Source organism: Rhagoletis zephyria, unplaced genomic scaffold, assembly GCF_001687245.7.
Source record: "Rhagoletis zephyria isolate East Lansing unplaced genomic scaffold, Rhagoletis_zephyria_1.1 Rzeph_scaffold_01314, whole genome shotgun sequence".
Lineage (NCBI taxonomy): Eukaryota > Metazoa > Arthropoda > Insecta > Diptera > Tephritidae > Rhagoletis > Rhagoletis zephyria.
The window spans coordinates 99964-127355 of record NW_016158398.1 but is presented as its reverse complement, the minus strand read 5'-3'; the positions used below and the strand labels follow the sequence as shown (position 1 = coordinate 127355).

At 33.5% G+C, this 27392-nt stretch overlaps 1 protein-coding gene across 1 annotated transcript; it reads left to right on the top strand.

Moving 5' to 3' along the window:
• CCAP-R (Crustacean cardioactive peptide receptor) lies at positions 1-27392 on the top strand. Its single transcript, XM_017617004.1, has 6 exons — positions 1-827; positions 21961-22096; positions 25028-25225; positions 25293-25553; positions 25628-25913; positions 27045-27392. Exons 1-6 carry the CDS (start codon positions 297-299, stop codon positions 27265-27267), a joined length of 1635 nt encoding a protein of 544 aa, XP_017472493.1. The 5' UTR covers positions 1-296; the 3' UTR covers positions 27268-27392.

The window sequence follows — 27392 nt, the reverse complement described above, 5'->3', positions numbered from 1 at the left end:
GTTCTCCTGAAGACGAATGTGACCATAAATGCTATAAAAATAAAAACTGTTTTGTTTTTACCACTGTGTCCGTTTATGCTAACAAGGAAGTGCGCAAATTAATATACAAAAATCTCTATAATAAATGTCACACTATATCTCACAGCAAGTGGTTGCAACAAAAGAGCGAGAGAGGCACACACTGGGCTTCCACCGGACACAAAGTCCACAATAAATCCCTATTTATTTCGAGTAATTGCTTTGAAAACCCACGGAAAGAAGTGGAAAGACGGAAGCTGCCTGCCGGAGACTACGTGATGGCTAAGAGAATGAACGAAAACGCCTACTACTATGCGCCACAGCCGCCAGCTGTGTTGGCCTATGAACGCATGCCTCGGCAATCAATTCCAGACAATTCAAATTCAGCTACAACTAATGCCAGCGTAAGTGCTTTGGTTGCCGCTACTGCCTTCGACAGCGCAAATGGCATTGCTAATGATTTCAATTACACAAGATCAAGCAGCACCAGCAGCAACAGCTTTGGCAGCGACGTCCTTTCACCCAGCAATCTCTCTTTCTCGTATTTCTTACCTGCCGCATCGTACGCCATCCCTGAGCCGGAGTCACAGCCAACGACTTTCTCAGTGGTTTCGAATGATGTCAAGCCAGATTTGATTGAGCAGACCAACACTCTGCTGCTAAATAATTGTAGCAGTGAAATTTCGGATGATATGCTGCAGATTATTTTGGGGCCACCAACAACAACAACCGTGAGTGCGGGTGCGGGTGCGGGTGCGGGTGCTGTGGATGGCACTAGCGACAAATTTAATTCATTCTATTTCTATGAGGTGAGTAAATTGTTGAACGTGTACACAAGAAATATACAATATGTATAAAGAAATTGCAAGTCCGTGCGCTTTTTCTGGCAAGCTTCATGTGGATTATTTCGCACCAAAATTGAGTAGAGCCAGCCCATGGGCAATGGAATGTGATGAGCGGCTGCTTTATTTTCTATGTTCTTGGTATGCACACAGCTTTGTAATTCAAATTAGTGTAATTGTGTCGGTTTATGCATATGTATGTATGTATGTATGTACAAAACGGAAAATAAATTAGTTGTAGTGATAAAGCCCCACTATTAGAGAAATAAGCAGAAAGTTGGATACTTCAATTCCTATGCGAATTAATCGTAGCACTTTCGATAGAAGCAAAATTCTGATAACAAAGTTATAAATTGGGTGTTCGAGTTTTTCACTCTGAAATTTAACAAACTTGAACAAAAATTTCGAGTGTTGTTTTGAAGCTTTGCTTAAAAATCGTTACATTTTGGCTATCAGAGGGCTCAAATTAAATTTTTTATTTTTTTCATTTATTCAGTTTTTTTTCGTTTTTCAGCAGTTGGACATTATGGTCCTCGTATCGAAACCTATTAGAAATTAAAGAAAATTTTTAAAGTGGTTTGCGGTTTGTTGGATGTAAGTGCTGAGTTAATATTCACTTACGCCGGCAATTATCTGTCAGTGACCAACCGAAATTTAACGACTTTCGTAAAAGTCTAACTCACTGAAGTTTGGTTATCTGTTAGACTAATCTTATCAAGTTTAATAATTGTAAAATATGTAAATTTTGAATCAATTTCCTATATTATTAAAAGTGCGATATGTACATGCATATACATAAATGTCTGTAGAATCTGGAACTACAAAAATGTGGTTTTCGAATACTTTAACATACTTTCCCTTATTAAGTTATGATTCCTCCTTCATTTGGGGCATTCCCGATTGGGTTGCGCATTTGCTTACAATGGTTGTGATACAAACGATAAGAACTTATCTACATATTCCGTTACTGGGACACAAACAAACATTCCAAACTTACATATAAATACATACAGATGTCGTAATTTTTCAATGAGCTCACCGCATTTAACATATCAAGAGGATAACGGAAGGATAAAATGTGCTCCAGCAGCTTTGTCCTCCGTGTGACACATTCCATAGTATCAAAAGGTTTAACCAAACTCTGCATACCGACTATAATAGAAACTTGAAGTATGTATATGTATGTATTTGCGAGCACGAGTGTATACGAGTAACAACTGTAACTATAAACGGGAAAATCCTTTCAGAAGATGCAAAACGTGTATTCACGCACGCATATGTATATATGTATGTACAAAATTTTCTAACTACACCACAAACTTAAATACGTGCAGAAACATTGCGAAAAAGTCGATGTGCATACTCATTTTGCATGGGCGTACACAAACATTAAGATGCCTCACACAAAAAAAGTTCCTATTTCCCCAAGCGCATTGGTCTATTTGATCCTCTCCCAATTAAGCTGGTCCCAATTAAATCCACTGCTAGTCAAAATTTAAATTGGTGAATTAATAATGCAATTTTGCACAACTATCTAATATAATGCCCCTAAAAATTGTAACAAGTTAATTTTCATTTAAAAACTTTACCCCCACGAGCGATTGGTCAAGACCTGAATATTATTTAAAATACGTATGTATGTATATCAGACAGTTTAATTATATTAGGGACAACTGATTTTGGCACGGCAAATGTTAAAACTGTTTTTGATACACTTTTAGGTGTTGATTAAGAATTTGTAAGTATAGAGTTTCCATCAGCTACATATTTTGAGAAAAACGAGGCCAAATTGTAAAAAAATTGCGTTTTTTGCAATTTTTTAGAAGCCCTAGAAAAAAAAAACAAATGGTGTCCGAACCCTTCGCTTAGGCTTAAATTAAAGCTAGAGCTCTCGACAACTACCCTTGCAAACACTATCCCGGCACCTTGATCTGATGGTTACTTATAATGATTTATTAAACCATAAAAAATACTGGGAAACTGTGCTATTGAAAAAAAAAATGGTCCAAAATCAATTTTTGCTTTTCAATAAATGACTATAAGTGACAATCAGATCAAGTTGCAGAGCTGGTATTTTCAGGGATTTTAGTCGAAAGTTGACGCCTTAATTTAAGCCTAAATGGAAGGCTTACGGATTTTTAATCAGCGCCAAAAAGTTGATCTGAAACAGCTTTAACATTTGCCGCACCAAAATTCTTTCCAATGGCCTGTGTTATTAACAGAAATATTTATTAACAAGTTTTCAGTAAATTTCATAACTCTTCCTTTGAATCAAGGAATTAAGGCTTCAGGGAAATATATTAAGTAGATGTACAAGAAAAAGAAGAAAAGCGTTCATGCTCCCGGATGTAGACTCGCGACCAACAAGTTGGTAGTCGAACGTGCTACATTTTGGCTACGGCAGCTGTTGAGATAACGTGGAAAAAAGATATATGTACATTAGAGTGGTCCAAAAAAATAAAGTCGGAGTTTTAATGCCGGCACACCCTAGGATTGATCTATATCGAAAAAAATATACCCCTATTTTTTTTATTTTGAAATCCAAAAATATTTAGGGAGTGCTCAAAGCGCTCAAAGTTTTCCATGTTTTTTATATGGAGGAAAAACAATTTTTCGTAGAAATGGTATAAAACTCCTGAAAATCAAACAATTTTTCGACCGGAAAACTGTGGTTCTCTTCAGGAGACTTCCAGTATTAATATCCAATTGTTTATTTTACCATTTTTTATGATTAAAGATTTTTTATTGATCCCCCCATTGCATTTTCTAAGGGCTTTGGAGGACCTATAAAATATAGTTACCATGAAAAAATTGTTAAAGAAACAAACACTGAGAGTCTCCTGAAGATAACTAAAGTTTTTCTATTGAAAAATATTGATTTTCAAGAATTCTACACTACTTCTACGAAAAGATGTTTTTTCTCCATATAAAATACATGGAAAATTTTGAGCGCTTTGAGCACTAACTAAATTATTTTTTATTTCAAAATAAAAAATATAGGCATACTTTTATTCGTTATATAACAATCCTAGGGGGTGGCGGCATTAAAAATCCGACCTTATTTTTTTACATCCATTTTTGGACCACTTTAATGTACATATGTATGTATGTACTTAATTTTGTTCTCAAACTTATTTTTGCTTGTGGAATGTTTGGTAATATACAAAGTAATGTACCGCCTTACACATCACCGCTACACACTTACACTGCTTCTTTGCGTTTAAAAGTAATTGGTAATATTTTCGAGGTAGAAAAAGGTAATGCATTCCCCATTTCCTCACTTAACTCACCTAACAAATTGAACATACATACATTTGCGTATACAAATGTCCCTGCAGCACGGGGGAGCGACTACAGGAATGATGAATCGGTATCTGCCAAACAACTCAGTCGATTACCGATCGACTACTTGTCGTGTATTTCACCGATTACTTTTACAAGGCAATGCCCACCGGAACTCTCTTTACTACCAGGAGTTACTAAAGTTGTTACTTGCGTGATTTACTGATTCTGCTTGCGTGATTCTGCTTCCGACAGGTTCGAATCTGCACTACCACGGGTTAATAGAGTAGCTACTTACCTAGGAGTCGGTGCAGTAGCGGTACAAAAGTAGCGATTGACCCCAGCAGTACTGGAGGGCTATGTTCGTTACTTTTTATATGTGCAATTGTATGTATGTTCAGTTTGTTGATTTCCAATAATGTATCCGAAAATTATCGTTAAAACTAAGTTTAAAATGGAAAATAGACTAAATCTATTATTCGTAAAACTAAAAAATTGTTGATGTATATTTATCTATCTATGTGGATCAATTTTCCTTCTCAAATGTTTTTATTCAAGCCGGTAAACTTTCTATTTGTACGTATATCTAAGTAGTTATATCCATACTTTAAACTGACAAAATTTATTTAGTAAAGAAATGCGAACTATCAATCCCAAACTTGGTAGGCACATAACCTTTTATCTCCCTCAGAAACACGATAAAAATTGTGGAAATTGTATAATAGCCGCAACCACGAATGCCGTGCTTATGCCGTCAATTTTGATTGGCAATAAAAATGGGAAAAGGCGGATGACTTCCAAAATGTACAAATGCGCAAATCGTGTGATTAATACGCGGTGTATAAGCTGGACTTCATTTTCACTGAACACATCGCTCATTTACTTCAACAGTGTCACAACTGGAAAAAGCAGCACTCGAGATAAACGGCTTTAAAGTTTTGAATTTACATATCGAGCCCTAACCGCCAAAATAACGTAAGCGACATTTTTTTAAAAATTTTATTTTTGATGCAGAAATATTCCTAGAGCATCTAGATGCATTTCTGCATCAAAAATAAAATTTCGAAAAAAATGTCGCTTACGTTATTTTGGCGGTTAGGGCTCGATATGTATACTCCCATGGCACAGCTATGCAATTTTTACACAATATAGAAGAAGAGGTAGTGGTGAATTCTGCATACTTAACTCAAAATTTGTAATTTTGGGATTATGACACTATTGGAGTAAATGAAATGAAATGAAATGAAATATGTGCATACGCTATTTTGTAATATTTGTTTCCAAATCGCCCAATCGCACTCGTCGCAAAGTTCTTTGCNAAGTAAACGAAATGAAATGAAATGAACGATATGTTCATACGCTATTTTTTAATATTTGTTTCCAAATCGCCCAATCGCACTCGTCGCAAAGTTCTTTGCCATAAGTCATAATCGTATCGCGCTATGAAGAAGACAGTTTCGTTAGAGCTTTGGCATCTGCTGTTCACGTAATATCCATGACCCAGAAGAAAAAGTAATACAAAACACATTATGCAAGATTATATACTCACGACCACGAATGGGATTTCAATTCAAATAAATGACTATGACGCCGCAAGGGATCGGCCAACCACTCGTCCGTCAACAAAGCTAACTTTATTGAGTTTTCTGTTCTTCATTATTAACAGTTTTTACATATCGTCAACGTAAATTGGCGTGACGTAAACCACACCATTACCTACAGTGTTATGGAGCCATTGCTGTTTTCTTTTTCGTTTACCACTTGGATTTTGCTCCGAACATAGTTTTCATAATGCAGTTATGTAGGTAGATTGCCGACAGTGATCTTAATGAGCAAGAAATTCTTGTGAGACTGCTTTTGCGTTTTGTTTTTTTTTTTTTTAAATAACAAGTGCAATTCACAACAACTGGCGTTGATTTTTTGAAATTTTTCTGCGAACGGACCCCCGCATTTTGTTTCACAAGAAATTCATGTTTATATGAAAAAAAATAATCAAAAATCCGTCACCACAAAAAAAAACTTCTCAAAAATCAACGGGATCTTTTAGCCGGTTGAAACTTGCACTGTTCTAGGGATTCAGGTTTAGAATATAAATTGTGACGAAAATTTGTTGAATTTTGTAAACATTTTTATAGATTTTGGAATTGTGATTTATATCATCATTGGTCAAAGCCTGGACAATATTTTTATAGAAAAATAAAAAGTTTTACTGGAAAAACATTATGAATATTTAAAAAAAACCAACACGTGTCCAATTGTTTGAGTCACTGTATGTAGTTAACTTCAATTTATTTATGCCAGTCAAATCACCCTTAAAAGAATTGTAACAGTTTAAAAATATTCCAATATTACATTCAACAATTTTATTGCACCAGCATCCATTTCTAATGGAAAATGTTGTAGAAAAACCAATAATTATTTAGACTTAACAGAAGCTACTACTTATAGCTACTATTTCGGATATCACCAAATCTCCTCATCAGACTTCATCGTCGAGTTCATTGGTGTTTGAACTCGCAACTCCGGCGTTCAAAGGCAATGTTCTTACCCACTGAGCTAAGTTCGCCATGTAAAGTGTAGTTGCCTTTTCCCCTTTTTTCATTTGGTCAACCAAAAAATAAGTCGAATAACACGAGCACATTGCATACACATGTATGTACATATGTACCCTGCAGGAAATGTATCTGAACATAAGTTAACTTGAAGTATATATGTATCTGTATAATTTCTTTGACGAAAGCTAACTTTATTTCTTGTCTCTTAGTTTTGGAGATATCCGACTGACATTGGGTAGTGAGGGCATTTTTATAATGTATTAATCATTTGTCGGAACCGGAAAAATCGGACCGCTATAACATATAGCTCCCATACAACTGATTGGTAAGATATGAAATTTTTGGTTATAACTCCTCCATTTATGCTGCTAAGAACATAAAATTTCCCGCCATTTTCACCCAATATCAACAAAATAATTACAGTGAAAATGACAAAGATCGGGTCACTTTAACATATAGCTCCCATACAACTGATTGTTCAGATATGGGGTTTTACTTCAAAACTCCTTTATTTGGACACCTAAAAACGAGAAGTTTATGAAAGTATAGCTGATTACTTAACAAACGTGATATAAATCCAAATTTCAGACGCTGTGCAAAAATTATGAAAATTCTGCAAAGTTTGACCAAAATTTCTAACTTCTTGATCAGCATCTTTAGACAAAATTTCGGTATTCAGTTTTGTAGCTAAACAAATTTTAGCAAAGCAAAGTGCAAATTTTAAGTATCTTGGACTTACCGTTGATTTTTGGCGACTTTTTTTTTATAAAAAAAATTTTCGAACATAAATTGCCAAGGAATTTTTTGATGAGACTTAATTGACTTGCTATTATCGGACCTATTTCTTGCACGTTTATTTGCCAAAAGTTCTTCAACCGCTCGGCGCCAGTGAGTCATTCGCAATCGTATGCTGCGAATGCCGCATTATACTAAAGCCAGCCTTTCGACATACGCTACTATTCAATGTGAACACAGATATGTATATATATATATATATATTTTAAAATTTTTCTTATTTTTTTCGCTCTTTAGCTTTTTAAAGAACAAACAAAAAAAGTGGTTCACGAGGATCATAGTTCAATAGTAGTATACGTAATTGGATAAGTTTTCCAATTGCAGACGATGTGCTTATAAAAAATAAGCATTTTCACTTTTGTGCACGCATCGTAACCTTTTAAAGAAGTTGTTTCTTTAACATTCTTCTAATGAGAGCATATAAGCCTGCCATATCTGGGTTGATTACTTTTATGCTCCAGAACAATATAACAGTTGTCCGATAACAGTTTTGGGTACGCACCAGCTACAGTATACTATAAAAGTCGCGAGGCTTAGAATTATAAAAAAGGCGTCACGCCACTTTCACTCTTCATAACTTCTTTTCTATTGCAAGCGATTCTCCACTCCAAATTGATTATAAACTCGAACATGAGCGATCAACGCACCAAATTTTGCAACGTAAAAATAAAAATAAAAATTGGAGAGTCACACCTTTATTTGAGAAAATTTCACAATTTTATTTCTGAATTATGTGCTTATTTGGCTAGAAAATATGTACGGTCGTCCTTTTTTTGCATTTACATAATCTACAGAACATATTTAATCTAATGTTTGTTAATAAATCAGCGAAAATTATGTGTCCGAATAAAATGGTGAGTCATCCCAGTAAAAACTTTGATTCTTTGGTAAGCGCTTACTTTTTGTATCGATGGAGTAACGCAAGACAATTCGCCGCAAGACAAAATTTTTCACACTTACCTGTAATGCAGTGGCGAATCTCTATTGGGAAGCACTTTTCGAAATTCCCCGCATTTTTTTTAGTTTACAAAACAAATTACTTTAACCTGCGCATGTCATTGGAGGTAAGCGAGAAAATGTAATGTTTATGGTATTAAGTCAAATTGTGTCTCTTTAGTTGAAAATATGATTTGATTTACCCTTAAAAGTCCCCAAACTCTAACTAATTAGCAAAAAGGAAAGGAAAAATAAAAAATTAATAGATTAAAATGAATTTTATTCAGGTCCCAGTGTACAAATTAAAATACGTAATGTATTTCATGAAAAAATAAGAAGTTTGAATTCAAAATAAAATTATACTAAACACATAGTAAGTTTTTATAATAAGCTTCGTAGAAGCTTTTCGGAATTTGATTCTTGTTGACTAGTTCCTTTATGTCTCGTTGCTTTGTAATAGGTAACGGCAGCTTTTCTGAATAAAGGGGACATAAGCTAAAAACAGAAAAACAAAAAAAAACATTAAATAATTAAAAAAAATAAAAATAAATTAAAAAATGCGTTTCGATATGCTACTGTACATTGCATATGAATTAATTTTAACCAAAATAGGTACTCACTCGATACAACTCAAAGTTGCAGGAAGCATAGAGTTCGTTTTTCTCACATATGCTCTTTGGTAATTCGTATCTTTATAGGATGTTTTATAAAAAAATGAGTCCATATTTTCTTTATTGACATGCAGGACTTTGATGTCACGCCAAACAATTTTCTCATTAAATTAAATGTACGTATATTTTAGGGTAAGTATGGATATAAAAGGTAAGTATAATTGTAGGTCAGTATTCAATTTAAAAGGTAAGTATGTAAAAAGGTAAGTATAAAATTCAAGTTTAAGAGTAAATTCAACGATGCAATGCACGGCGTATACGTAACATTTTTGTATAAAGTGAATATGTATTACCATACTCCTCCTTTAATATACATATTTCTAATATGATTTCAAGATTATCTCTAACCTTAATAGTAATACTTACATTGATTTAAATTATCAATTATAACAATTACTTGTATCAAAGATAATACGCTTGGTTATACTTACTTTTTCTATAAAAAAAATCACACCTCTGAACGATATCGCAAACTATTTCAAATTTTTTCAACTAAAGTGGCACAAGTCGAAATAAGACTCTTTAACTGAAAATAAAATTACATTATTGCTTAAGTGCGAACTGTCACAACTATAAATAGTACTCTTTAGTTGATACTGTTCAAGCAGGTAACATAAACGCAAGTAACATTAAAACAGACATAACGGCATTTCTCCAGTTAAGGAAGGCAGTGTTGGAGAAGAATTTTTCCCAGTCGTTGGGGATGTGATCTGAGAACTGTTTTATGGGAAAAAGTCGATTTTGAAAAATTTTGAGTTGTGACTCTTTTTGATTTAGTGTGCGATATGATTTTTTTATATACATATGTATGAAACTCCTCCATCTATGTATGCCATGGATATACAAATTTTGTTTAGATCCCAAACACTAATTTCAAATGCAGTAAAATTTTTTGACGTTCATCAAATGTTTGAAGCCTTTGGCCTAGCCGAAGTAAGAGACTTGTTTTACTTGTTTATTTACGTATCTACTTTATTTTATTACATTAGATATTCTGCTGTAGGTGGTCCCGTATTCGAACACCGTCAGACAAAACTTTAAATGATAATATAAAATTTCATCTTCGAATTCGAAAAAATATTTGTGAAGTGCAGCAAAAATTATATTCAAAGTAAAATTTGCATGAGCATTATTAATTACTCCCGATTACGTCTGCATGACTTTTTATCTAGTTCCAAGTTAGCCTTTTAAAGTTAGTTAAAAGTTATATACTTAATCAAAATCCCGCAAAAAAGTTAACTACAAGTGTACCATACAGGACACTAATATTTTCAAAATATCGCATTCGCAAAAATAGTTGTGTTGCAAGTGGAACAAAGATAATCTCCAAGTAATAGGGGCGTCAATTATTCTTTGTGGTTGTTTTAAAATGTAAAAAGATTAATTATACCTATTACTGTTTAATATGTATTTTTGGTGTAAATATGTAGCTGGTCCTACAGGGATATCGGTATACATATACATACTTATATGGGTGTAAATACACACATATGTATGTATGTACGTGAATGTTAATATGCTTTAAGCTTTTTCTACTGACATCTTCCTTTAACAAACATGTTGCACATTTAAGTAAGAAAGTACAGAAAGCACATAAGGAAGTAATGACCCATTTATCCGCGAACAATTCGAACTCCATCCAATGTGTTATTGACAGCATAGCCGGAGCTTATTTGAATGAAAGAAAATAATGGAATAGTTCTGCTACGCAACTTTGCTTCGTCATTATTTTTGTCATAAAGTAGTCAAAATGGTAGTCAGTAAGTGCTTCTTAATGAATTTAGAGCACCCTGCTGCTATATAAAGGCTATTCGGCCTTGACAAAACAAGCCTTGAACTTTACTCCAATTCCGGCCAGCGTCATTTAGTTTTACAAATGCGTTTGCTTTTTTTTTTGTAATAAACTCATATCCGCTTTAAGTCAGTCTGGACGATTCGAAATGGAATGATCCACAAAGAAGATTAGTTGAAAATCTAGACTTAAAATCGTTTGACATTTGGCATCCAAATTTTATTGAGAAGGCAAAAAAACGTTTGTGGTCGGCAATGACTATCTCGCTAGTGTTCTGAAAATTTGTTAAGTCCAATTTTTCAAATTTCCTTGAGCTTAGCAAATTTTCGTGTCACTTTATAGAAATGGGCCAAAAAAAAAGACTAAGTATGTACATAATTCGGTGTATCTGGGAGCGCGACATTTGTAAATTGCGTGGTTTAAACGGTGTTCACATGAGGCCATTTTACAGGCAGTTTCAGATGCGGTTAGTTGTATCAAAATTTGGCTGCCCTCCATATTTATTGGAAGCGATTAGCTGAACTGCCGCTAACACCAGACGATTGTTGCTTTCCACTTAAAGATGCCTGTAAAATCGCCCCATGTAACCGTATTACTGTATTAAAATGTAAGCTTTTTACAAAATATGGCTATTTTTCACTTCAACTAGCGATTTGTGTATATATATTTTTTTTTTAATTTCAAATAAATTGCTTTAGTATATTTATGCATTGACATGATGTATTCTTCTTTGAAGGAAATGTAGTTTTGAAAACCCATAACCTCCACCAAGCGAAACCAGTTCACTTCATCTGCGTGGATATTTTTGTGTTATTCTGCCTCTGCACTTACGATTTTATTTTGCATAATTTTTTCAATAGTCTATGCCAAAATATTCAGCAAGTGAAATATGCAAAATAAAATATCACCGCCATCAAGTAAAGACGCGTTAAATGGTAAAAATAATATCAGTACTAAATTATTTACTCAAACCTCGTAGGTTCGGCCATCATACAGCTACAGAAAAAATGGCAACCAAAGAATTCGGCTGAGATTTGTGTATTTATGAGCGTCGCGTAGCTTTGCATTCACTTAACATTCAACTTTGGGCTAGAAGATAATTGTACATACATACATATGTACCAGGGAAGCTGCGAATATTTGCAAATGAATCGCATCATTTTACACATTCGCATTCGCATCAAATGATACGAATATTTTGCGAGTGGGCAGAGCGCGCAGTTAGGGTTGCCAGATTTTTTTCGCGCCAAATCAGTACCTTTGACTTTTTCATGCTATAAAAATCGATACTTTCCAGTACAGTTTTGTTCAAAGCAAAATTATGAATGTGAGTAATAGAAAATACTTTAAAACGCTGGCGTACTTGTTTTTAACAATATTTTGCTATAAAAATTAAATGTAGTTCATAAAAAATAAAAATGTCATTGATTTTAACATGAGTGTACACATTAACTTGTAATATAAAATACCCTTATGATATCATTGTACACGGGAGCCAATAAATCATTTAATATTTATGACATTTTTGAATAGCAATAATGAGATCATTTCCCCTTTCAGTGTTTAAATAGTCAAAATATTCTTTACAATTCATTTTGAAATTACATTTAGTTTGAAATTCACTTGCAATAATCTTCATTAGAAGTCGGTTTCTCTCTCTGCGCCGGGAAGCAAACTTAAAATATTATTACAAAAACAAAATACTTTGTGAATAATTACCGAACACCGAGTACCAAGCCCGGTGGGAAGGACCCTAAATATTACAAGTTTGTATGCTCAGAATAGAAAATTCAGTACAAATCAGTACATTTAAAAAAAAAGGCATTACGAGCCGCAAAGAAATCCCCTCATGGCATTCGCGAATGTGAAAAATATGACATTCGAAACTTCCCTAATATGTACGTGTGTATGGATGTATAAGTATACAAGAAAACAAATGAATACCTAATGCCGATTTCGTTTCTACCGTTTCTAAATGCAACCTTCTCTTTGCCCTCTACGCACAAACTCTAAGGGTCTGATTATGCATACTTCGCATAACTTCGCACAACCATTTGTACCATTGCACTAAAAGTGTAACTTCAGAAAATGTGAAGCAAAATCTAAACTCAAAAGATCGCTAAGTTTTTAAAAGTTCTGCTAATTTCTGGGTAATGGAATACATACAAAGTACATACGAAATTAATTGAAGTTTATGCCAAGTTGTGCGAAGTTATGCGAAGTAGGCATAATCAGACCATAAGAAGAGGGCGATGAGAAGCCAACATTTTTTGTAAAAATGAAATCGCCATAATGCGTGTTTGTATCCTATGACTAGGGTACATAAAATACACCCTTTTTAAAGACTTTTTTGTCATCTCCTTTGGGATTCTTTGACTTTTGCGGCAGACAGATTTCGCCTTTATTAACGTGCTATTTAAACCATTTTTAGGCGGGCAGTTAGAGACAGACTTGAGAAGCTCCCATGATAATTTCTTTGTCATGGCTACATTTCTTCAAAACATATACATACATACATACATACATACGTACCCACATATTCATAAAATACTTAGCTGACAATCTGTTGTCTCGACACGTTGTTTTATTTGCGTCTCAGCCTCGGCAGCTGTCTCATTGTTTCATTTTATTTATTATCCTAAAAATAAGCTCGACAAGATGGGAGTTGGCAGCAAGTATGTATACTTCTATTTTTTGTGTTTTTTTTTCTTGTTTTTGCAGCACGTCACTGACTTAAATATTACGCAGATACTAAAAAAAAGCCTATTGACCGTTCAAATTTAAGGTTGAACAGACGCACTTCATCAAATCAAGGACGCAATTACATTAAAGAATTAAATCCACAATCACATTTCATAAATCTTGGGGGCCACACAATAATTTTTAATTTATACGTTTTGAGATTGCAGGTTTTTCCTCATCAGTAATACCTATGATTGTTACCCGATATTCGATATTATCGATGTATGTCCATTGTACATACATACATACATACCCAGTAGAAATCGGTTGTATGCATTCTTGAAGGATGCTTGCTATATGAGTGAATTAGTGTGAACAATTCATGCGTAGTCATGAATTTCAACGAATAAATTCAAGTTCTAGCGAATTGCAAGCGAATGTACATTGTCGTCGTTTTAAGTACATTTCTTGATAAATTTGAAGTGGAATTTTTGTAATATTTTCAGTCTTGTACAAAAATTTTAGTGAACGGACGTGTTGTGCGATGCAGTTTTCAGCACAAACGGGCTTTTACACGGTATGCATTTGCATATGTAAGTGCTACTTTTTTGTATGTGTCCGTATATTAAAATGTATCAGAAAAGTAGCATTTACATATGGGGATCTTGTAAGAATGCTTTAATACTGCCATATGCATACAGCAGTAGTAAAAGTGTATTGGTAGAGTACGCATACGCTCTAAGAAACCACGCGTGTTAAATGGAAATGAAGGTTCATTTATACTGGCAGCAAGCTCATGCCACCAACAGCGATGTTGTATGCTTAAGATTTCTACTGGGTACATACATATGTATATACATACAGAGTCATAGCTCTTAAATAAAAAAGCCAGTTTTATGGCTTTATTCATAAAAAATAAAATAGATTTAAAGAGTTCTACAAAAGTGACATTTTCAAACAAATTTTCGGTTTATGAAGCAATTAAAGGCTTCCTTATTTTTTATGAATTTGGCTGTAAGAGCTAAAAAAAGTTAGCTACTTATTTTCTTTCTTTGATTTTAAAACAAAGTACCTGAAGCTGCTTTTACATAAAACTATGATTCATTAAAGAAACGAAGTTACTAAAACATTGTTATTTTTTGTTATTTTATAGCCTTTATAACAATTATAGTCAACAATTGTATTGAACTTGAGGCCGTTTTATATGAAAAATGCAGTGGAAAAATAACATCAATTTACACTTGATAGAAGTTATATTTACCCAGCAAAAAATCGGTAATCGCTTTTAGTGGTAACGTGTTCTAGAAGGCATAGCGTTATAATGACTTCGAATTTTTTCGCTCCTTTTAGGCATTGCCGGTAATGCAAAGTAGAATGCTCTATAATATTTTATTTATTTCGCTTCTTTGTTTCATTTCGGGGAATGCAAAGTAGAATGTCCTATAATATTTCTTTTTTAATTCGCTTCTTTGCTTCATTTCGGGGAATGCAAAGTAGAATGTCCTACAATATTTTATTTGTTTCGCTTCTTTGCTTCATTTCAGGGAATGCAAAGTAGAATGCCCTACAATTTTTTTTTTATTTCGCTTCTTTGCTTCATTTCAGGGAATGCAAAGTAGAATGTTCTACAATATTTTTTTTATTTCACTTCTTTGCTTCATTTCGGAGAATGCAAAGTAGAATGCTGCATCGTAGTCAGATGAAAAATAGAATGAATATCCAAAAATTCTTTCTCTACCGTTACTTTCTGTGGAAATTTGTCTCGCATAAAAATCATGTTTTGCTTTGTTCAATTTGCAGCGAAGTTGAAGTCAGTCAATGAAGTGAAGTACAAGAGTGAGGAAGCACAATTTTAAGCTTAATTAAGTATGCATGTATGTACATACCGTTTTTTAAGTAAAATCTAAATACCTAAATACATACATATGTATGTATAAAAACTGATTTATAAAAATTTTAATCTTTTAAAACATTTTCTGATTTCAATTTAATGTAAATAAGTATTTACTTATCTAGGCATTCTACATTAGTTTCTCTGTGAGGCATTCTTTGTGCGCTTCTCTGGATTCTGTTTATCCATGCGTTCTCCCTTCGTTTGAAGGTAATGCTGCGGGTAAGGTCTTACCGCCAATGACATGCCCATGTTAAAATAAGGCCTTCTTGAAGCGAAAGGGTAAGCGATTCCCATCGCCTAGCTCGTTTCCACTTTCGTTTCTGTGGTAATCGTGTTTTTTGCTGGGTAGGTACTATTTCGGAGATCATCACACCTCCTCATCAGACTTCTTCAACCGCGGTTACTGTGATATGAACCAACGACCTCAGATTAAAAGGCCAGTGGTCTACCCACTGAGCTAAGTTCGCCACATAAACTGTTGTGGGTAGACTACTGGCTTTGTAATCTATTTTAAAATGTAGTTAAATCATTAGTTAGACTTAACTACAAAAATGTGTATGGGATTCTCTGTAGTTAAGCTTAACTAATGATTTAACTATACTTTAAAATTGATAAGTTAGCGGCACTTATAAACATAATTTTGAGAATGTATAATATATAATAAAAATTCTGCGAACAATATAAGTTGCGAACTGCTGATGAGCACGCGAACAAACCTTGTATTTGCAAATGATATCGATGATCATAATCGATGATTTCTCATCATAGCCGATTCATAACTTAGCCTCGACTTTCTCAGAGGGATAAACTTGGCAAAGTCATCGGCGCTGAACCAGTTATTACTTTGCTTATGATTTTGTTATAGTAAATTTGTATACTTATGTATGAGAGACGTCACCATCCTTTAATTCAATTCAATTTATTTTGTGATGGATCTAAACAGTGTCTGCAAATAAGTATGCAAACAATAATTCAATTAACTGGACTTTGCTTTGATATTATTTTCAAAACTATTCTAGTGAAAATGATTACACTGTTTAACGTGGTTTTGGTACAGAGCAGCTGGAAACCTTTCCAACATAGGACTTTAAACTTATAACTGTTTTTGATTAATGAAGTTAAAATACCCTTGTGGCACAAGTGCGCTCGGGTATAAAAAAGGTCGTTCATAAAAATTTCTAATATCTGGAGAGTTCGTTAACCGCTCGAAACAAATAACACGTATATTAAGTGGATAGGGATTGGTAGTTAAGTTTTCTATCTTTCGTTAATAATTAATTTTAACTTAAAAGTAAAGAAATTAATAAAATTTGTTTTCCAAAAAATGCCAAAATTTCCTACTTACTTTGTAAAAAATATATAGGAAAGCCAAAATTCTATATAAATTAGCTAATTTTATGATTGACTTTTTTCTTTTATGAAATACCGTTATGTGGCGATATCTCAAAAACTACGCTTAGACAACAAAAAAAAAAAAACTTATTTTCCTTGTTGTCAATGCACCACACCTCATAACAAACCTCGAACGATATATCGGCACCAAAAACGTTCTATAAAATTGTTGACATGTGTTGTACATACATAAGTACACATCTATTTAATTATAGCACCGGCCGGAAATGAGGCTAAGTCAATTTGCCAAGCGCCATCAGCACAATTATTTTTTTCGTTTAGACGCAATAATACTTTGTGTAGGAATATAGCTTGTTAATTAATGTGGGTAAATACTTATGTGTATACATATGTATGTATGTAGATGCTTTTATGCAGATGCTCCCCCACGCAATATAAATTTCACCAAGCCAAATACTAGAGACTTCGGAAATTCGAGCAAATTTTTCAAAATAAATGTATTAACCTACATTTTTCCAGCTAAATTTTTGTACGAAATAGGAGCAGGAAATAATGTTACTCATACGCCATGGCCACACGCCTCCATTGCGTATTAGAAACGTTTTCCCTGTTAAAGTTAAATTTTATTTCTTTCGCAATGCCAAATTAAAATGAAAATATCTTGGGAAAATTACCTTAAATATAAAAACGGTAAACACATCCGTAATCTACGACCTAAAATGAAATTTACGTGTCATAGCGTTTTTTTGTGTCATTTTAGCATTAGAGCAGCTGCTTTGATTTTTTTATTTTCAAATTACTTATTCTCTTAATTGTCAAATATTGTTTACAAATTTTTCACCAAAATTCTAAATTCTCAAAAAGTACTGTAGCAATTGAAAACCAGCTTTTGGAACGTTCATCTAACTCAAGGTCTGCTTATTGGGCCTTGCAAATCATGGATGCCTTTGGATGTTATAAAATTTGCTATGGCAAAAAGTCGTACCAAAGTTTTTTTTTAAATTAAGTTTTTTATATTTTTGTCTGTACTTAGATCATCGTATAGCCTTCTAAAAACACTAATTCTCTCATTTCTATTAAAATTTTTGCCAAAAAGCTATAATTATCTGAACCAAAAACACCAATGCGCCAACCAAAAACACATCTACAGCCTTGCAGAAAAAATGGTAAGAAGAAAGTTACGTTCCTTATAGAACTGTGCGATGATTTAGATGCGCCGCTATGATATTTACAGACAAGAAGAATAATTTTTTGCTACTACTCTGTTTCATATGTCTTGCAATAGAACAAAAAACAGTGAGTGTAAAACTAGTACTGAAAAGTGTTTATTCTTCAATCAGAATCTGTGTAAATACACGCATACGATGTTCAAGACATGATTTTGAACATGAGATGATTAAACTATACACATGAAATGTTTAAAATTGCAAACATTTTGAAGGTAAAAATAAATTTTTTCACTAATAATAAACATAAAGTGCTCATATTTACTGAATTTTAAACATTTTGTGTGTAATTTTGCTCTACGCGACAAATTTGGTATGCAAAAGTAAACAGCCAGTGTTTAATTTCATTACATGGTGTGTAAATTTGCATACATTAGGAGAGAACACTGGTTACCTCTCTTAATATGGGTAAATTCAAACAAAAATGTGTTAGAGTAAAATTTAAACATTTATGCGCAAACTGTAAAATTGTGAACAATAAATGTTTAGAATTCAACAAACAAATGTGAAATTCGTTCTACGCCACACATATTATAACAAAAAGTAAACAAGCAATGTCTAAATTTGCATTCATTAAGAGAGGAAAGTGGTTACCTATCTTAATATACGCAAATAGTAAGTGTTTCCAGAGAGGTCATAAAGATGCCGATAAAATGTTAACAAGCCACAATAACATTGACAAATACATAGTTTAGGAAGAGCCTGCCTGAAACTATACAAAAAAGCAAATAAGCAAATGGATGTATAGAATTGACAACAACAACCACGCTGTCGAGTTTAAATAGCGGCAAATCAGCTGCACTTGATAGTAGTTGGTTGAATAAGGAAAATGAATTAGCAACAAGAGTTTACGGGATGTACATAGCTCAGTGGTTAACGCTTCTGACTTTGAACATCGAATTCGCAGGTTCGATCCCTGCTGAAGTCTAGAAAAAGAAGTCTGATGAGGAGATGTGGTGATCTCCGAAATAGCTGCTATAACTTGTACCGCTTAGACTTTGTTGCTTTTTCAATTTTTCCTAATAAACAATCGTGGTACAAAGCTCAATAAAAATATTAAAAATAAAATGCCGATAGCAAGTTAATTATGCACTAAATAAAGTTCTCGTCAATTTTTAAATCANTGCCACACATATGATAACTAAAAGTAAACAAGCAGTGTCTAAATTTGCATTCATTAAGAGAGGAAAGTTACCTATCTTACTACCTATCTTAATATGCGCAAATAGTAAATGTTTCCAGAGAGGGTCATAAAGACGCCAATAGCAAGTTAATTATGCACTAAATAAAGTTCTCGTCAATTTTTAAATCATTTTCGCATTCTTTGCTCTTTTGTAAATGATAAATTTTGTTCTGAACTCAGAGGTCTATTCTATTTACACTTTACTAATGATTTTGTAACCCAAAAAATGTATTATCAAAAAATGTTACCAATCCTTGTAAACATAGCCAGCAATGCAGTTATGCAGATTTGGGGAAATTCTGGTATTGCAGATTTCGCGGGACAACATTTTGTTGCCAGCTTATGGGATGATAACAAAGTTTACCGGTTACAGGAGTACACACAAAATAAATAAATATTAAATATTGACAGGAACTTTACATGTCAGTTACAAAATTTTTATTACCAGCGCTCAGTAGACCTGCAATAAACAGAGAACAAGATATTGCCCCGTGAAATATGCAAAAACAGAATTTCTCCAGGTTTTTATAGCTGTGTACTTAAGTAACTATGTGGTAGTGAAAACAAAACTCTTAATGGAAAAATGAAAGGCTTAGTATCTAAGAATTTTCCAGAAATAAATATTTATAAATCTAGATGTTTCTAGTTAAGCATTGCATAGTCATTTTAATATAATATCTAAAACAACAATTTAAATGTGACAATTGTTTCCTTTTAAATCTTTTATTTATATTTGGCATTCCAAACTACGTATGTATGTACATATGTATATGTATACGTATACTTAACACATTATATATTTGTGTATGTACAAGTATGTGTGTTACACTATGTCTCTGTTGGAACCTTACCTACATTGCGGCCGTATCCTTTAGTATTAAATACAACAATTGAGTTGGACGCAGTGGTGAATAGAAAATGCTAATTTAAATATTTTCCAATTCACTTCACAGCACATTTAAAGCTAATAAGTTAAAATAAGTGTACAACCTCCAAAGTAACAGCAAATAACACCGATAGGTAGTAGGGAAGATGTGTCGGCCCAAATGTTAATTTGAAATTTCAGGAATTCTTATAAATGGAAATAAATTAAAAGTAGGGTAAATAAATTCCTTTGTCCACCTCTTTGTTACACCAAGCAGTGTTTGACGTACCCAATGTTTAATTTAAACTTAATACGCACAGAAGTGTGTAATTTCATTCAATTTTAAAAGAAGAATGCCGATATAATAAAATAAAAAGTATGTACAGTGGTGAAAGAAATAATAGAAACCTTTTACTTTGACCAGTTTTGGCTATATTACTTTGTTTATTCGATGTTTAATGTTTTTGTATAAAAGTCTAGCGCAATATATAACACACACCATATAAATCCACATTTCAAAGTTTGTATGAAAATTATAAAAATTCAACAAATTTTATCAAAATCCCCCCAAAAATATAAAACTTTTCAATCAGATTTTTTTGAAAAATTTTTGGATGTAGTTTTATAGCCCATTAAATGTTAGTAGGTAAAACTGCAAACCGCAAGACGCTAGAAAATCGCGTTGATTTTTAATATTTTTTTTGCTGACGCTACCATATAAAAAGCATGGTCGAGCATACTTTATATGGAAGAAAATGCACAACACCGCCAGCCAAATAAATTATTACAAATCAACGCGATTTTCCAGCGTCTTGCGGTTTGCAGTTTTACCTACTAAAATTTAATGGGCTATAAAACTGCATACCCAAAATTTCTCAAAAAAATCTGATTGAAAAGTTTGAAATTTTTGGGGCATTTTGATACAAATTTTTTGAATTTTTATAATTTTTGTACAAACTTTGAAATGTGGATTTATATGGTGTGTGTTATATATTGCGCTAGACTTTTATACAAAAATATTAAACGTCGAATAAACGAAGTAATATAGCCAAAACTGGTCAAAGTAAAAAGTTTCTATTATTTCTTCCACCACTGTATGTATTTATGTGAATACTTTGTCGGCCACAGATATACCTACATACATACATACATATATATATTTGCAGCTACCCTACAAGGAAAAAACTTGTCTACGTTTGCTGCAGTGCGTTTTAAAGTACATTTTTTGTATCCGGAAAAGTACAGGAAAAGATTTCGATTTTCGTAAAATTTTTTATGCGGCCCGAAAATGTTCATGTTATTTGAAAACAAAATATGTGCCGAATCTTTATGCATTTATTTTTTCTTTGGCTTTCCGCAAATTCGAAAACGTATTTAAGAAGTTCGGAGCGAAAGCGTATTCGAATTGCTTCAGAAAAACATCAAGAAACGTATCCCTTTTATATCATTTTCGATAGAGTTCTAGAAACACGTTTCGGATACACACTTTAATAGGAAAACATATCCGAGAAACGACCGGAATTGGAATTGGAAAACGGATGAGATATCTGATTTTTATGCAGAATTTTTTCCATTTTCGGATACGATTACGGATGCTGATGGGTATGCACCAATGTACATGCATGTTTACACATGTGCATTTTTTAGACTTATGTATAACTTGAAGAACATATTAGCTGTTAGACAAAGTTTTGCACTTACTACTTTTGGTTTCAGTGTTCGGCGCAAAAAATTGTTTAAAGACATAATTTGGTTTTAAATCTATGCTTACACATACATACATATGCGGAATCAGAAATAACTGAAAAATCAGAGTGTGTATTTAATCATAGAAATCAAGTTTTTCTCTTTTATTTTTGCTTTCAGACCGAACAGTTTGCAGTTTTATGGATACTATTCGCAGTTATAGTACTTGGTAACTCTACGGTGCTTTTTGTAATGTTTGTAAATAAGAACCGGAAATCACGAATGAACTACTTTATCAAACAACTAGCAATCGCAGGTAAACGTTTAACTTTTAATTGCACTGTGGGGAAAATCTGAAGTTTTGAAATCACACGAAAAAAAAACTCTGAGAAACCTAAGCTTAATTTTGGGTCGTAGATTATGGATCTGTATACCGTTTTTCTAGATCATTTTATTTTAACGAAAAAATATTTTTAATTTTTTTAAAAGCCGATGCATAAATAAATAAGTTTTAAGTGGCTAAATGAAAATGTGCAACAATTTGTTTTATGAAATATGAATAGCAGGAAATAATATTACTCATACGCCATATCGTACATGACCGTTATCGTAATACTCGTACATAGCGAATGAGTAACATTTTCCAGGTAAAAGTTTGATTTATTTTCTTTCGCAATACAAACATAGAATTAAAATATCTTGGGAAAATGATCTGAACTAGACAAACGTATACAAATACACACGTACTCTACGACCCAAAATTAAGGACCTTATTCTGTATCACGAACGATAGGCAGAACGAACGAGTCGTCTGCAGACGACAACATCTCTAATTGAGATTTTAAACTCTATCGGTCGTCTTCGTCTTGCTTTTCATATATTACGTTGCAATGGTCTCGGTTGCGTTCAAACGGGCTAAAATGATGCCGCCGGACTAATTTTTGAAGCATTCCTCTGCAGACGAATCGTTCGTGTTGCCTATCGTTCGTGATACAGAATTAGGCTGTAAGTTTACGTGTCTCGGCGTTTTTTCGTGTGTTATTTTAGTGCCCCCCAAACAGTGTTATTGAGTATATATCCACATTCGTCGTTATCAATGCGAAATGCCCTCAATTATTTTTTTATTTGGAAATACATATCGTCGCTAGACCCGCCGCATTACCTCATATCGACCTAATTCAATATCAAAATTTTATGTTGGTTTCTTTGCCTCAATGGAGGGCAAGCCTAGTCAAAAACGTTTTTAAATTAAAGCTTTCATTTGACACTCATATTAAAATATTTCATATAACTTGTCTGTAAATGAACTAAATTGAACAGCTGATTAATTCAGTTAAATCTACTTTTGGAATGGGTGGCAATTTTCCTACATAAAATTTAGCAATAAAGCCTTTTTAAAGCCATGTCGATTGATAGTAACTTTGGTAATTCATTTAACTTATTAAATAATTTAATTTTTACTATTTAAATAGGTGGAAACCCTCTTGAAACATCAAAAAGTTTTTCTAAATATTCATACTTATAGTTTAGTTAGTGTAGACTTAACATAACTTACGTAAGAAATCGTCAATGGTTACTCAACACATCAACTTAGCCTGAAGCGAAGATATACTGTATTTTTCCTCTTCAGCCTATAAGTCACACCAAAACTGAGCCTTTAAGATTTGATAGCACTCTTTCGTAACGTGTGTATAATTTAATTAGACTTTTAAAATTTTTTACAAACAAAAACCTCTTTCATCTGACACCCATATTGTGATACAATTTTTCAATTGCAAAATCATTTAAGAAATCTAGCTAAAAAGCTCTAAACTTTTACGAAAGTTTGTTATTTTTTATTTATTTATTGCTGGCAATATCGCTATCGTATCGATTTCTTATTACCGGTCGCTCTAAAACGTCCGCCGAAGGCAACTCGCTTGGGCGAGTCGTTTTCTTATTACCTGAATGAGTCGTTATCTCTTCATGCGATATTTGGAATAATTTTATTCTCTTTAATACATCATTTATTTGTTGTATACAAAATTGGAACTTAGAAACGAAATTAATTCTTTCTTTGGCTATGGAGCATCCTATTTTTTCAATCCTGTCTTTGGTATAAATTATACGCTTTGGATAATACTGTTATCGCGAAATTTATAAGTTCGGGAATTTTTGATGATTTATTTATTCCAAAATTGACATGACACGGCAATAAATCGCTGAGCCACCAATTGTTGCCTATTTCTCATGATTTGCATGGTTAGAGCTATTACAAATGCTTTGGTATTGATTGATATTTTAACCTCTTTTAATGGATGCAATTGATCTTATTCCCATCACTTTTTGAGTGTCGCACTGTGTAATTTTGACTCGGTGGTATATACACACATAAGTATGTGAATGTAGATACTAGTAGGTACTCATAATTAGTAAGTTCAGTTGGAAAAGCATTCAATAAATAGTTTTGAAAAAAGTAGTTTTTTGGCTCAGTTGAGAAAATTTCTGAATAAAGTACGTTATAAGTATATTCATACGTGGTATCGCATTCGACGGATACGTGCCATGCGACGATACTATAGGAGTATTCGGGTATTCTTCCAGCAGAAACCTACATAAATCAAGGAGAGAAATGCTTGCAAAAGTACGCGAACGCCAAACTAAAGTGTGAATTACAATTTATTATATTATTCAGCAAAAAATGGATCAACAACCCCATTCAATATTTTATTTTCGCATCCAGCACTAAAATTTAATTCTATGACTTGCGTAAATTACAACCACCTTTTTTCATCAGCTGCCAAAAATTTGTCCAGCAGAAACTAGGGATTTCTTATCGAAATGAAATGTCACTGAGAATAAACCTATTTTCTGAAACTATCCACATACTTACCTTGAAAAAGTCATTGCATCACGGGTTTCGCTGCTCCTACAAAATTTCAAATTTGTCATTTAGGGCTTGTTGCCATTAATATATACAAACATAACTGTACCGTTCAATTAAAGTAGCCTAAGTCGCGATAGGCCCTTCTCTTTTTAAGGTAACATTTCATTAGGTTCCCAAAGAATATTTTAACGTTTAGCTAGCCACAGGTGTAGTTAAGGATGCCCTTTTAATAGAAGATTAATAAAAATATAAAAATTTTCAAGGGAAACTGATTATTTTTAAATTCAAAATCAAACCTTCTAAAGTCACTTTTTTAATTGAACGGCACAGATATGTACATATGTACTAACATATTTGTGCTCCTGTTTCAACCAAAACAAGATCTCTCTGTTGGCCTGCTGCACGTACTGACCGACATCATCTGGCGCATAACGATCTCTTGGCGAGCGGGCAATATGGCCTGCAAGCTCATTCGCTTCTCCCAGGTATGCGTTACATACTCGTCCACATATGTGCTGGTTGCAATGAGTATCGACCGGTACGATGCCATCACACATCCAATGAACTTCTCTAAATCATGTGAGCATGACGATTCGACTAAACCGTTGGGAAACCATTTGACATCCCAACCTTTACGTTTTTTAAGGGCGAAGAGCGAGGCATCTTGTAGCGGCAGCGTGGACGGTTTCGGCTCTCTTTTCCTTACCCATTTTGATACTGTACGAAGAGAAACTTATACAGGGTCAAATGCAGTGTTGGATAGAATTGGGATCGCCGCAAGCATGGCAAGTTTACATGTGTCTAGTGTCTGCGTCGCTATTCGTCGTCCCAGCTATGATCATTACCGCCTGCTACGCGATTATAGTGAAAACCATCTGGGCAAAAGGATCCAATTTTATTCCTGCAGGTGAATATGCCAAATTTATTGCTTTTGTTATTTGTCTTCTCATTTTTTAAAGCAAATGTATACAATGTTTCCAGAACGAATCGGCTACAATAACGCAGCAACGAGAAGAGCAAGCTCACGCGGAATAATACCTCGGGCCAAAGTAAAAACTGTCAAAATGACTTTTGTGATTGTAATTGTATTTATAGTGTGTTGGTCGCCGTACATTATTTTCGACTTGTTGCAAGTATTTGGATACATTCCACAAACTCAAGCCAACATTGCTATAGCAACATTTATACAGAGTCTGGCGCCGTTAAACTCTGCAGCTAACCCACTCATTTATTGCCTCTTTTCTTCGCAGGTATTTCGAACGCTCAGGTTAGTGCTAAACACCGGCATGCATATGTGTGCGTTTGACATTTTACACGTAGAAGTAGAAATAAATACATTCTTGCGCTATTACATATTTGTTACCATGTATGTATGTATGTAATTAAGTATATACTCAATTCATTAGTCAAACGCAGGCATATCCGAACGAATGATTTTTAAGTAATATACTATTAACATGTTATCGTCGCCTGGGCAAAAGATGTTGTTATGTTAATTTTGACAGGTTTTGGGAAATCGAATTTGGAAAGCAATTTCTCAAAAACGCGAAGATAGATTTTCTCCAACAGCTCGGAGAATGTTGCTAGTTCACAAGATTCTTAAATTATTTCATTTTTATGGTTTATTGCTTTGAGTTTATGAAAGATTCTATTTAGGGCGTGTGTGAATCAGTAACAAAGTTTGCGGCAAGTAAATTTTTGACAACTATGAGGTGAATAAAATTTCAGTAGCTCATGAGTCTAGCGAAATTTTTGACAAATGCATAGAAAATTTTGACAATCGGAAAGATTGTTGCTGTGTTAATTTTTCGAAAAACAAAAGCTTAAATTGATGAAATGCAATCAGTGATTGTAGATGTTTTCTTAAAATATTAATTTCACTTCAATTTGTAATAGTTTATTCCGAATAAATCTGCGGTTATCAAAAATTTACTGCTGTCAAAAAAGATTTAATTTCACACAGCAGATTGTCAAAACTGTCTCACCATAGTAAAAATATTATTCAACAGCTTTCCCCATAGAACTTTGTTACCGATTCACACACGCCCTTGGTATGAAATACGAAAAATTGTGATCAAAATCTGTACTGAATTAACGATACTTCTTACTCAATATCTTTGAAACTAAAGGAGATATCCAATTAAAGATCTTGATTGACCGCATTATTAACTAAATTTTTACTAAATTACCGAAAAAATTTTAGTCAATATCTCGGAAACAAAAGGATATATCCAAAATCTGATAACACCAATCGAAAGATATTATTTTAAAATATATAACTGCATCTAAATATAACTAAAAATCGTCAAAATGGCGCTTACGACAATCTTTTACCCCGGGCGACGATATGTATGTACATACATATTTATATCTAAAATGCGTTCCATCGTTTTCACAGTCGGTTTGCTCCTTTTAAATGGTTTTCATGCTGTTGCCGCTCTTATCTGAATAATTCTTCACAAAATCGCTGCAGCACAGTCAGTCGGCATCTTCATTACAGCTGTGATTCAATGCGCACTTTAACCACTTCGCTGACCGTATCACGTCGATCTAATAAAACGGCCGCCCGTGTTGTTATATGCGAAAGATCAAAAAATCCGTTAGCTGCATCGGAAGTTTAACAGCTCCACTATAGGAAAACTTGTACAATGTACATATACATATACACCTAAGCAAATGATAGTCATCTGAAATATTTACTAACCTTGGTATTTATGTACATATCGATGGCTGAGTGGAAGAACGC